Genomic DNA, 14,314 nt, shown 5'->3' with positions numbered 1-14,314 from the left:
ATCTTTACCTGGGGACTACCAGGAAGAAAAAAACCTTATTAAATGTTGTATATTCAATTAATGAAACACAATACCTTGTCCATATTAAGAGACCAATCTCCATCGTTTGGAAGTTATTTGGCTCCAATTGTAATTGGAAATTAAAATTCCAACACTGCTTATAGAAGTCATGTCCAGATTTTAAATTGTAGATTAAGTATCATAGTGAAAAAATTGGGTGTGTGAGCTACAAATGAAATATCACAGTGGAAACATGAACTAATCAGAACTCTTCTGTATATACAAAAGATTATACTTTTGCCTATGCAGCACCTCTTCTTAAATACCTTTCTTTTCTCCCGTGGACTCTCAGGATGGGTTCTGTTATCTCTGTAGCTAGTATTTGTCAGATTATGATTGTCTCACTGGATTAAGTTCAGAGGTCACCATCAGCAAGGGAATTTTATCGTTTAAACACTGGTTACATACGCAGGAGACTTTTTATTCTGTGGATATTGTGCTCCTCTATTATCTATGTCCCTTTATAGCAGGCATATAACTAGTTCTTAATTTTCACACTTAACTGAAAGGAACAGCTTATTCTTAAATGCATTTGTCTAAAAATATCCAGCTTTAAAAAAAAAAACAAAACCAACCAACCAACCAAACAAAACAAACAAACAAAAAAAAAACCCAACAAAAAAAAAAGACAAACCCCAACAACCCAAAAAATGTACCTCACAGGAGCCAACATATATTAAAAAAAAAAATCCTGAACAAAGTGTTCCCAGTTGGAAAGCCAAAACAAGACAAGACTTGACACAAAAAGTCCTTGACATCATGAACTGACAAATACACACCAACCTCATAAGAAAGCACATCCCATAGTAGGATCTGCAGCAAAAGAAAAGCACCAAAGGATAAGAATGACTAGGAGTCACCTGCCTTCTGGAGAAAATGGAGGGAGAAGGAAAGAGAGGAAAAGGGACAAGAGATTTCAACAGCTCCAATACACTTTGCATCACCATTTTTTGCTTCCTCTTTTCTTCTTTAAGAACTATTATTAAAGCAACATTGGGCAAATGGAAACTTGAGTGAAAGAAGTAGTTTTAACAAGTTATTGGCACAGACTACAGATGCTGAAAGTTACTTTACTGCATGCCGTTTGTGCTTCACTTGCACTTCAGATAGGTCTGTAATGCAAAAAAGAAATTTCTATTGTGCTGTAAGAGGAAGTACTAGAGGTAACAAGCATTTATAATTAGACATTCAAATAATCATAATTTAAACACTAGATCAGCAGTAAATTCTGAAAAATGTAGGATTTTGATAGTACATCAGCAAAAAAATCAAAAGCAGACTAGACACCAAACATTCTCAAGTTCTCTTTAATAAAATATTTAACTTAACTCTCCTATTTAAAAACTAAATTTAAGAAAAACAACCTCATTAAAGCAATTCCTCCATAATTTCACTATTACATGGAAATCAGTCAATACTGAAACTTAGCTTTAAAACTCAAAACACTCAGCTGTGTGCTATCTACCAGGAGCTTCCCCCTTTATTTGAAAGAGCAATTACTTTATTTGCTTGCTATTTTTAAAAGGCAGCTCTGAAGAGAAAAACCCAGAAGTAGAAACAAAAAACAAACAAACAAAAAAAAAAAACCAGCAGCAGATGAGAAGGGTAACAGTTAGGTGGTGAATTCCTGACTAAGATAATGTTTCAAACTCAGCAGAATAAAGTGGCTGCGAATCCATTCCTTAAAGAACACCGTCTGTGTTATGACAGTGATTTATTTTTTTAAGGAACTTCATCCTATTCTTAAAAAAAAAACAAAATACAAGGCAAACTGCAGCTATTACGTTTAAACTGCATTAAAAGTCTTTGTCAATATATAACATATCAGGTACAGTTTCCTCCAAGAGAAACTTTGAGAAAACATTAATTTCCTGCCTAACCCAAATTTAAGACCTGACCATTCCCTAAATCAATATATGTCATACAACATACAGAATTTTACAGGCAATGCAGACGAGGCTTAAGATACTGTAAATGGCATCCGGGGCAAGAGCTGGCAGAGGTTATCTTCTTTCAGAACTAACAATTTAAGTTATCTATCTAATCAACTTTACAATACTTAATTTTAAAGCCATTAATATTTAATTGAAATTTGGCTTGCATTTATAGTTTGGGTTTATTTAAGTCAGCAGAACGTGACTTGATGCAGTTTGATATTTCAAGCTAATCAGAAGAACACACAGCTTCTGAGTATACGGAAGTATTTACATAGTTGGCATACTTTTCCTGATCATAGCATATTACACTCCACAATTATGAATTTCCTTGTTGCTTTATTTTGTGTGACCTATCTCAAGGTGCATTTGAAGCATTGAAATTACAAGAAAAGATCACATCAAATTTAAATAAAGTTTAATATAAATACATGGATACATACCTAAAAAAATTAAAAGACATTCTATTTTTAAAGGTGACTTACTAGCAAAGCTGAAGTAAAGAGGTGAAATCTAATGTCACAACCAAGACAGTGTGAGCCTGCTGCCACTGAAATACTTAGTTAACTTCCTGTTCATTTATACCCCCTCACCTTCTACAGCTTTTTACCCCCAGACTGAGTCTAGCAACTGGGTAGTCTTGGGAGACTCAAGCAGCCAGATAGCTCAGCAGAAAATGATGCCTGCAAATAAACCAGCTTTGAGTAGTTTCCTGTTGGATCTCTCTGAAGATTTAACCTGACTACTGACCACACAGGCAGAGACTGAGATGTGTAGATTCTGCTGTCAGGTGGGTGGGGAAGCCTCCTCGTGCAGCTACAGCTGCCCAAAGAAGCCACACGTCACCTGCTGCAACAAATGGGAAGTCAAGCAACATTTCAGAAATAAGCCAACCCTTTTACATATAGTTTTAGTCAGAGATTTAAAGATAGGATCCAGCTTTGCAATGTTTTTTCCATTATAAAATCACCTTTGACGGAATCTACTATTGAAAAGAACCTATTAAATAAATGGAAAACAAAAACTATTCCTAGGTCCCTTTGAAGATGCCAACTGCTACGAATCCAAATTCTGGTTGTAGATACTTAGGTTTAGTCATTGAGTTCCTTTAGAATCTCATCAGTTAACAGGAAACCCCTTTAACATCATTTGTATGAGGAACTTTAATAGGTTACATTTTTTATAAAGAATTTTTAGGCTGTCAGTTTCTTTTACAAAGAATATTTGAAAGTCTTGCTGTCTTAAAAAAAAAAGCCTAACAACCTGTTACCAAACAAAGCAGAAAAAAACCAGACAATTTTTGAATCTACTTTTAATTTTTTTTAATACAAAACTTGGGAAGAAAAAAAAAATCCCATCAAAATATATTCTGTGGGGTAGGATTCTTGCACTCCATCCTTGCAGTGTCTTCAGTACCCTCCCAGGACTGTGCATTTTCAAGAACTCTAATCTTCAACAGCAAAGTGAAAACACTTACTTTGAAATAAGAACTCTGTAAACTTGACAGTGCTGTCCTACTCTTGAGAAGAGAAAACGAAAGGGAAAACCAATTGTTTGTCTCTATAATTAGTGTAACATTAAGCAATGAGTTTAAAAGTACGATTTTTTCCCCTTCTACGTTACATAGGAGGAAATAAAAGCAGTTACCTTTAGGAAGAACAATTACATCTAATCGTAATAGAAAGGAAAATCACAAAAGTGCCTAAACATTTAGAACTAAAATATAACCAGTTCCAAGGGTTAATTTGTCCCATAATGAACCACAGCAATGAAGCATTTACTCCTTCATTTTCAAGAGGGAGGGCCAACTTATCAGCTCTGAGTTAATAGCACACCTGCCAAAACACAGATTTTAGTCACTATGAAGAGAACAAAGAATGATTATGTAGCCAACATTGGCATGTCTAGGACTGATTTAACTGGAGCTATGACCCCACACACACAAAAAAGGTTCAAGTTGGCAGGAAGCTCCAAGAAGGAAGAATACTTCTGTGGTAACATTATACAAATATGTAATTTTTTCCAATTTATCATATTTAATCCACGAATTTAACATGCACTTAATTTTAGGTGACTGGATTGAGGTAGGCTCTTAGTAATATGGTCAAGCAAGGTAAAAATCATGAAATGTAGTTTAAAGCTATCAATCCAGGAATGTACATTACACCAGTTGTTTTGGATTTTTTTACAGCAAATATAGACAGCCAAGTAATTTGGTATTTATCTATCTATATGTTATCTGTATTTATGTTTACTTCAATGCCCTAATTTTGCTTCTAATAAACAAAACAATCCCAAAGCTCAAAAAAAAAATATCTGCATTTTTAGAAGCATTATTACTGAAAGTCATTGAAACAAATTTCAATGCCTTAAACTTTAACAAATAATCAGAAATTAAATTCAAGGTCAGAAATTACCCTACACAGCAACTACTCCTTGCAAATGTTTATCCTACAAGGTCAGCTTGTTTCAGAACTTGAAACACTGAAGCAAGTTTAGAAGAAAGTTCATACTGAGTGGTAAGAAAACTTACAGATTGCAAACAAAAAGCCATTCTCTTCTAAGGTCAAAGAAACCACAAAATAGCATTCAACATCCAAACACAGCTCAGTGATGTGTTACTTCTCTATTCTTTTAAGGTTGCAGAACATTTTCGTGGAACTTCTAATATTTGCTAAGAGGGCCCAAAGACATGCCCTGTCTCTGTAGTTTCCAATGGAGATGGGGGAATAATCTGTAACTGAAAACTCAGTTATATCTCAATTTCTTCTAATGCTTGGCTAACACTACCAATGTTTAAATTTCAACCACACTTTGCAGTCTGTTTATTTAAGTACAATACCTCATTTAACAAGTGTTATGGTCAGTAGTTAAACTTATTTTTCACTGCTTAGGGGAATGACCAAAACTGTATTAGTATTTTAACAGCTAATGGGAGATGTTTAGCTGTCTGCTTTCCCATTGATCTTTGTGGAAATGAGTTGCTTGCTCAGTATAATTTTCAGAGGGAGAAAGGTATATAAACATATCCTTAAGTTACCGCTTTAAAATTAAAAGAAAAAAAAAAAAAAAGAGCCAAATAATACTTGAAGTTTTCTTTAATACACAAATATTAAAAACACTCCTAATACAAAATCCTACACTTCAATTTAAAATGCTACCCCACAACTTCATCAAAAACAGTGAGGAAACACAGCATACAGACTAGAATGTGACTCCCCACATTCCCCATGAAGAGGTCACCAGAAGCCCTGGTGCAAATCAAAGTCCTGCAGAAACCTGCTAGGAATGAGTATAACACAAAGCAGAAAAATAAACACCTAAAAAGGGAAAAAAACCAATCTTCCAAAAGTTGTAAACCAGATCACTTGGTGTTTTACAATGATAGAACAAAGAGAGAAGAAAGACATGAAAAACCAAGTTAGGTCCAGAGAAAGATCAAAGTAATATTATTTTTGACTTAATAATACTACCTGTTAGAGATGCAGTCTCAACACCAAATAAGAAACAACTCTCTACAGTTGTCAGATGGACATAGTTGGGAAAACATTAAAATGAAAGGCTGTATTAAAAATGGGTTATAAATAGGGGTATTAAAAGTTCATGGGGTTTTAATTAAGCAAATTACATATAGCTAGTGTTTCAGCCTAGAGTCTTGTTTTCAGCATTAAGCACGACATGTAAATATACTTCAACCTTGTTAAGTTTGAGGGACTTTGTTCTAAATTAATGAGCAATTTTTTCCACCTGTTAATGTCCAGACTTGAGACATACAAAAACATCAAACAGAAGCAAATTTAGAAGACAGTAATTGAGGTCATTGAAGTAAATGGCTACTGCAGTTAAGTCTTCATCTACAAATAAAATAACTGCTGGATATTATTCCTCCTCTGAAAGCTTAGGCTGTACAAATATTGGGTTACAGAGCAGTAGTTCACAAAATTTCATTTGACGGATATTGTATTAAAATCATAATGTTCCTGAATATTATTTTTAAATGCTGAAACACATCCTTCAACTGGAAATTAGGTCTCTACAACACTTTAATACTATAGTTATTAATACTTTAGTTACTTCTATGGAGGCAATTGCAGCAATCAATTACTCAAAATTGTTCTCTCTTGAATTCTAGCATCTTTCTGAATACAAAATATAAAACATATTTATATACAACAAGTAAATATATCAAGTGAATATTAAAACAAGCATAACACATAGCACTGCCTTTGATGAACTGGAAAAAGATAATACTCTAGCTCAAGGCTGCCAAGCATTTGATGCTCCCACAGAATCCAGCTAACCTTCAGGGCCTCTCAAAAAATAGAATCCCTATCTGCATAGTCTGAGCACACATGAAATAATGAAAAAAATTACTGGCAGCAATGTTTTACAAAACCCCAGAACTCTTTCATGTGACATAAGGACATTCAAAAGAAAAACTTACTGGAATTCAATAGCATACTAAGTAGATCACACCCTTCAAAACAGGTCTTTTCCCAAATTAATGAAATTTTGCAATCCTACAGATGTTTGCATGAAGGTGGTTTGATTTTGGTGTTATGTGGTTTTTTTAAAGAACACTTAGCCATCAAGGTTATAAAAACCAGCACTCTTTCCTGCTTATACACTTCCATATGCTTCAAGATGTATGACCAGTTCTTAATGTTGTAATTCAGCTGTATTATTTTTGCAGCAAAACACAAGGCTGTGTCTCAGAGATGGGATAGGAATCTGGTACACCTGGCATAATTTCGAGCTTTATGTGATTTTAAGTAATTAAGAACAACATAAAGCATTTAAGTACTGTGACTTCCTATGAAGACAGCATGGAAAACTACAGCACACAGATTTTAAAATGCTATTTTAAAATAACTTCTGGCCCACTATTCTACCTGATATCTATCAAAGTGATACCACATTCTCAAAGACATGGTTCTATGGATTTTATGAAAATCGGTTGCCTTATGGCAGTGGAACTCTGGTTAGATCTGCCAGGAAAAGCATCCACTCCCCTCCAAATCTCAGAGACACCAGCCACCAGGAGCTTAGCAGCTAGCCAGGCAGTACAAGCAGTGTCAAACCAATTACAGCACACACAGCATGCCCGAGTCACCCAGCACTGGACATAGGCACCTTGGGACAGCCAGGCTTAGCCCACCAGGGACAGTGGGAGCCAATATGAGACTGAAAGTTCCACAAATGGGAGTGCCAAGACGAGGAGACTGAGATGCAGAATACATACCCATTGAATACATCAGGGTTTTTAGTTTTGTTACACCACAACATGTGAACAGTAATTGGTACAGTGCTACTGACAGCAAAACTCCAAGTTTCATGGGCATCTTGGAACTTTCTTTTCAAAAAAAGTTACATTGATGCTCAAATCTACTTAAAAGCCATTTCTCTTCTCTCTTAAAACTACCAAAGACAATTGTAACAGAATGTAATTTTGAATTATCTTGGTAACTGTACAAGATTCTGAATTTCAAACATTTAATACCAGCTGTACTTGTGAACAAGTCTTAACCTCTTCAAAACAGTTAAATGAGAAATTATGCACCCTAGTGATCTCAGAATACGTAAAATCAGTTCAGAAAATGGCAGATAGGCTTAACTCTAGTTTCTGAGTCTTCCTCTCCCTGAACAGCTGGCCTAAAGTTGTTATACAGACAAGAGAGAATTTTGAGAGAATGCAGTTTTTATGAATCCTGGAAAACATCTCCATCTTATTTTAAAGGTGTTTAACAGGATAATTTGAGCAATTCTGCTGCAAATAACCTGTAAAAGCACAGAACTGGAGATAAGCAAGAACAAATTATCTCAAACTCCAGGACACCTTGCCTCATCAAAATTAACTGATACAACAGTTCTGTCAAAACACATCATACTTCCTTTTAAGGTTTTAAAATAAATTGATTTCTATTCTCTAACTACTTCTCATAATACTAGTTTGAAGAACATGACATTACAGTGCATTATCCGCTTGTATGTTTGATTCCTTCAGATTCCAAGTAGTTCTCATTAGCATTGTCACTTCCATGGTCTTATTCAACAATCCTTGAAACTCAAGCCAACCTCGAAAATTTCAAAAAGCAATATAAACTCAACGCCCTTCACAGAGCAGAGGGCTGCAAAGGACACTGGATTGCTGGAGGAGCTGGTGAAAGCCACAGCAAACCGAACCCTTCTGGCATATCCATCTATGATAAGTGAGCACACAGCACTTTATCAGCACTGTGCTAGTACACTTAATACGCACATAATCAACTTTGTAATCATGGGTACGTCTATGCCACATGTAAGATACTCGGAACAAATGGCGATGCTTCCTAGAAGTACACAAGGTTGCTGCACTAGAGATAAAGTACATTTTTTTAAAGGCAGAAGCAGTGCACAGTCTGAAACAACACTAGAATCACAAATCTCTGTTTTCTCCATACTTGACTTCAAAAAGTGAAAATGTGGCATACTCTTGGTGAACATATTACAAGCTTTCTTCAGGACAGAATAATCAGGGGAGGCTGTGCTGAGCCCTTACACAACCACAGGTCTTATAACTAATGAGGTGTCCCAGCTCAGAAGCAAGAAATTTGATTCCCTCAGAGCAAAAAAGTTACCCTTCGAACGAGTCAGAAAAACAGCTGAGATGTGATAAAAAGACACACATAACTATTAGTGTCTAGTCTTGTAGGTGAATTCCTGTCTTTTATTTCCAGTAAAATCTAATTTTTTTTCATAATCAGCTGGCATGCTTAATCAAGACTAAGTTCCTACCCAGAAGACAGAGTTAGGAATATTCAAGTATTTTCGCAATTTTTAAGACATCTCCTTTTCAGTTAAAGCATCAGTTAATTCAGAATTCCTTCACTAACAATGGCTTGAAAAAACATCACATTTTCTTCCACGATTTTTATTCAGATTTTAGATTAGGTAAAGTTCACATCTTAATCTTACATTATGTCCTTAATCTACAAAGTATATTGAGGAATGTGAGAACTGCTTATGAGAAGTTATCCTCAAACAGGCCATGAACTTTGTCAGTGAAACTTCTCACCAGTTCAGCACCACAAGGTTTTACAAAGCACCCACAATTCCTAAGTCAACATTAGAGACTATGGTTACTATGTTTCATTTAATCACACACATCTAAAGCTAAAAGTGTTCTTTAACCTTTGCTTTGTCTGCTTCTGAAAAACCTGTAAATTTAAATTTATTTTACATGGACTCCAGAACTGAAGAAACTCTCTCTGCTGGTTATAAAACTCATAACTTACACTTTACTTCCTTGTTCAGCCCTCAAAACCAAGTTTGTTAGTTTTTCTTTCCAATATGGAAAACATTTGTTTACCTATTAATTTCCCTTACTCTGGCAGAAACACAAACCTTCTCCCACCTCCCAAAAGGAGCACAATGAAGCAAGGGCATTCAAACCTAGATAGTCACTGCTGTTAATAAAAGCTGGCTGCTCTCATGGCTCTTCTGTTTGTGGCACTTTCTCTCCAGTCCTGCCAATTTGGCATCAGTGAAACCACACTAGATATGCTATAGAGATCCCAACTCCATAAAATTGCACAGAGAGAAGTAATACGCTTGCCTTTGAAATGCTTGCTATTGCTTGCCAACCACAAGCCCAGGCACATGCCTTTTCTGGATCAAATACACCCGTAGAAGGGGCTCCCTTTCCCTGCCTGGAAAAATTAGCTCCTGCCTACTTGCTAGGGAAACAGTTTGAGAAGCATTCCTTACCACACCGTATCATGGACAGTCACTTTTCTAATTGATTGTTTGAGGAATTAAAAACATTCTTCTTAACAAAGATAACTAAGCCAGCACAAAACTGATACATTCGTATACTACCTAGAGCTGCTTAAGAGAGAGCACTGAACCACCACTAGCAGTGCCTGGAAAGCAGCGACAAGCAGGTGAGGAATGGGTGCTGCCACACTCCTGTCTGGAGCTGCAGCTGCTGCAGAAGTGTTACTATCCACGCCAAGCAAGTCGCTCAGTCAACCCTGGCAGCATTCCACTCCCACTGTGCAAGACTGCAAAAGACTACAGGAAAAGAATGAAGGGAAATCTTCGATGAATGGATGAGTTACCAGAGCAGGGGACACTGCCATGACTTACAGACATTTTAAATTCATGTTGTTGAACAGTATATGGTACCACCAGTGCACCATTGTCTCCTAATATTATCATTCAGATGGATGATCAAGAAACATAATTCTATTTAGCATATTCAATACTTCTTCGAACTTAGAAGTTTGTTTGAAGTATCTTGCTAAGATTAAGAAATACGGGTGAGAGATCTAACCAGCTCAAGTTTAGTGCATCTGCAACAGGAGTTAGTAATGGAAGCAGTGAATAGGCACATAGGCTGAGGTTATAATCAGAATTATATTTTTGAAATGCTCTGCCATTACCCTTATACAAAAAGATGATAATGGTAATCAGTTCTCAGCAGTACCCAACTCAGCCCCCAGTGTTATGCTAAACCACAGAGTTATGAATTTATTTCAGACACGAACTTTGTCACTGTCACTAAACATGCTGCTAGCATGCATCAGCCCACTCTGTCTCAGGAGAGCCACTAAATACTCAAAGTGCAGCAGCTCATTCCGAACACAGCAGTAAACTAAACGGGCACAAGCTGCCTACAGAACACTTACTAGAAATTAAGGTGTTGGCCATGATGCTAAAAGTCGGAGAGTTCACTGCCTGTGCTACAAATGGAACCACAAACACAGCTGAGCGAGGTTCTTTCTTTATCAAACAAATAGTGAAAGTATTCTCGGAACAGTCAGTCCCATGACTGAGCCTTGTCTTAACAGCCCATGCATGGTGACCCTTCAAGACACACAGCCTCTTAAACAAAGTCCTTCAAACTTGAATGAAGCTTTTTTATTTCTACTGGACTACTTAAGGACTCCTAACTGGAAAAAAAAAAGACTAATGCATTGCTGCACTTCTGGAATATTCAGAATAAAAAGGAAGAAGTTGAGATAGCGTCAGATATTTATGGAAATACACAGACTTCCACCTTCAGGTCATCATTTCTAAACTCAACTACAATGGCAAGCCATAAACATTCTATTCAGCCTTCCAAATGCACAGTGGCCAAAATCCTAGATGCTTCTGTATTGTCAGATGGACCAAGGAGCCATTAAGCATGAATTGAGCAACTCGCTCATTTTTGCAGATGCACTTGTCCATGCCAAGGGATGAAAGCAAATTTGGCATCTGAACAACAGTTTCTACTGGTTTTAAGGTATTTGTTTTCTCCACCTCAATGTTGGCTAAGTGGGTAAATTTTAGCAATGTTAAATGCACGCAGTGAAAACCAGAAACACATATTGTTCGGCAGTGAAACAGAAGCGATACCCTTCTTAAGTATTTTCTTTACAAGGCACTTGGTTCCTTGGACAAGTTTCAAAAGCCAGGACCACACAACGCATCAGAGTAAATACAGCCTTGTAGATTTGCAGGTGTGGTTGCGCGCAGGATTTTATCCCGCTTTAAGTGAGCTCCCCTCCGAGGGGGCAGGACTTTGCGTACGCTGAAGGTACCCCCGGCTCCTCCCGACCTTTCCATGAGCTCGTAGCCGGCTCACAGCCCGGCAAGCCAACCTGCCGCTTGCCCAAGCTTCTGGCACTAGGTGCTCGAGTTGCGACACCCATCCCGCGGTGGAACAGGGCTCCCGGACGGAGCCCGTCCAGGCCCGGCCGCCCGGCCCCGCGCCGCCACGCCGGGAGCCCCCCGGGCCCGGCGGCCTGAGGCGGGGACAGCCCCTCGCCGTCGCGGTCCGAAGGTCCCTCGTCACCTCCCCCCCGCCCCGCCCGGGACTCACTGTTGCTCGACTTGAGGTCCCTGTGCAGGATGGGGACGATGGCCTCGTCGTGCAGGTAGAGCATGCCACGGGCGATCTGCACCGCCCAGTTCACCAGGATGTGCGGGGGGATGCGGCGGCCCCCGCGGGAGGCCGAGGCCCCGGGGGCGGCGGCCAGGGCCCTGTTGAGGGATCCGCCGCGGGCGAACTCCATGACGAGGCAGAGGTTGGGCTCCCGCAGGCAGACCCCGTGCAGGGCGATGATGTTGGGGTGCCGCAGCATGGAGAAGAGCTTGGCCTCCTGCCGCACGCTCTCCGCCGTGGCCGTGATGTCCTCGTCGGGGTCCTGCCGCGCCGCCTTCACGGCCACCTCACGGCCCCGCCAGGTGGCCCGGTACACCTTTCCGAAGCCCCCCACTCCGATGATCTCCTGCAGCTCCAGGTGCTGGAAGTCGATCTCCGTCAGGCTCCCCGCGGGGTCCCCCAGCCCGCCGCCCCCCGCCGTCGCCGCTCCGCCGCGGGGCTGGCGGGTCACGTAGTTGGCCGGGAAGATGCCGAGGCGGTGGCGGATCTTCCCCGCCCACCAGCCGTCGTCGCCGGACACCGCCGCGTCCTGCGACAGCACCTCCACCACGTCCCCTCGCCGCAGGCTCAGCTCGTCCTCGCCGCTCGCCTCGTAGTCGTACAGCGCCGTCCACAGCGGGCACGGACCCCCGCTGCCACCGGCGGCCGCCGCCGCCCCGGCGCCCGGCAGAGCCATGGGAGCGACCTCAGCCCCGGCGGCCACCAGCAGCAGCGCCGCCGACGCGGTAGCGCCCGCTCAACCTCATCCTCACCTGCCACCGCCGCCGCTGCCGAGCGGGAGCCGCGGGAGGGGAGGGCGGGGTGCGGGCAGGGGCGGGGCCGCCCGGCCCGGTCGCCGCCGCCGCCGCGGGGCTCCGGCAGCGAGAGCGCAGGCGCGCGCGGGAAAGGCGGGGAGGGCAGCGCCGGTGCCCCGCGCGCGCCCGCCCGGGCCCGCCGATTGGCCGCCCGGTGTCACGTGGTGCGGGGCGCGGTGGGCGCAGGGGTCGGTGCGGTCCCGCGGAGCCGGGGGACGAGGTGGAGGTGGCTGTGACTCCTCTTTTGTCCCTCGGGGGCTGCAAACCGGGCTGAGAGCTTGTGCCTCCGCCGCAGCTTCCCCTCTCCTTCCTTGTGCGGTTTTGGGTTTCCTGTGGAACAAACCTCAAGCGGGTTCTCAAGAAACCCGAGCTTCCTCAGTTCGTGCTTGCTCTGCCACCTGCCTCCGCCGCTCGTGGGCTCTCACAGAGTGGGTCAGGTTGGAAGGGACTGCAGGGGCTCATCTAGTGCAGCCCCCCTGCTCAAGCAGGGTCATCCTAGAGCGCATGGCATAGGATTGTATCTAGACGGTTCTTGAACATCTCCGGTGAGGGAGATTCCACGACCTCTCCAGACAATCTGTTCCAGTGCTCGGTCACCCTCACAGTGAAGTTTTTTCTCGTATTCAGATGGAATTTCCTATGCATCAGTTTCTGCCTGTTGCCTCTTGTGCTATTGCTTAGCCCCACCGAGAAGAGCCTGACTCTACCCACTTGGTACCCTCCCTCTGGATACTGATAGACATTGATGAGGTCCCTTCTCAGTCATCTCCTCTAGAGGCTGAACAGGCCCAGCCTCCTCAGCCTTTCCTGGTGAGAGATGCTCCCGGCCCTTAATTATCTTTGTTGCCCTCCTCTGGACCCACTCCAACTCTTCCCCTGCTCACCATCTTGTTCATGCATGGGCTGAGAGTCCCAGCCCTGCGTGGTGCGATCACATAATCCGTTCAATTAAGAGGTTGCCTGAAAATAGCAAATGCTGTGTATGTGCTATTTCTGGGTAAAGATTCTCCTGGTTTTAAGTGGAAAAATCGTATCACTTTCTAAACTACAGTTGTTTCCTTGGAAGTTGGAGGGAAGTGTGTGGGCTGGGGACGCCCTCCCGTCTCGCCAGCTTGTGGTTCAAAGTGGAAGGAAATGAGTTTTCATGCCAGGAGCCAATCACTGTGCTGTGGCACCTGTGGTTATGGATGTGGCTGCCGCCAGCAGAGGCCCCGAGGAGGAAAGTAAAAGCTAGAGAAAGGTGTAAAACTGCACTGCTGGGTTGAATAACCTGGCGTGATGAACACTCAATGTTTTGCACAAAAACCTACATCCAGAGCACTGTACATCTCTACATAAGCACAAAATTTGCAGCTGGATACCACAGAACTAAGGTTAGAACATAAAGACAGTAATTTAAAAAAAAATTAAATTACAGTATTCAAAAATCATAAATTCTTCATTATCCCACTGTATTTATAGTTATACACAACGCAAAAATACAATTATGCTGAAGTGACTTACTGAACCACATTAACCAAAAAGAAAGAATGCAGAACCAGCATGTCTATCAACTCTTCTCCCATTTCCTTTAATATAACATTGCCTTGCAGCTATTCAGAGAGGTAATTACAAGC

The 14,314-nt window shown here is 41.5% G+C and overlaps 1 protein-coding gene across 3 annotated transcripts in view; it reads right to left on the bottom strand.

The window, feature by feature from the left end:
* Window positions 1-12,595, bottom strand: part of MAP3K21 (mitogen-activated protein kinase kinase kinase 21) — a 40,857-nt gene extending 28,262 nt beyond the window's left edge. For all 3 annotated transcript variants that reach the window (XM_014874994.2, XM_014875005.2, XM_014875013.2), the window contains exon 1: window positions 11,842-12,595. In XM_014874994.2, the coding sequence (XP_014730480.1) occupies window positions 11,842-12,580 (739 nt within the window). In that variant the 5' untranslated portion in view covers window positions 12,581-12,595. The remainder of the gene's footprint in view (window positions 1-11,841) is intronic.
* Between the last annotated feature and the right edge of the window lie 1,719 nt (window positions 12,596-14,314).

The sequence above is a fragment of the Sturnus vulgaris genome, chromosome 3 (genome assembly GCF_052056855.1).
Source record: "Sturnus vulgaris isolate bStuVul1 chromosome 3, bStuVul1.hap1, whole genome shotgun sequence".
NCBI lineage: Eukaryota > Metazoa > Chordata > Aves > Passeriformes > Sturnidae > Sturnus > Sturnus vulgaris.
The sequence above is the reverse complement of the archived record's forward strand: the minus strand, read 5'-3'. Positions and strand labels throughout refer to the sequence as shown.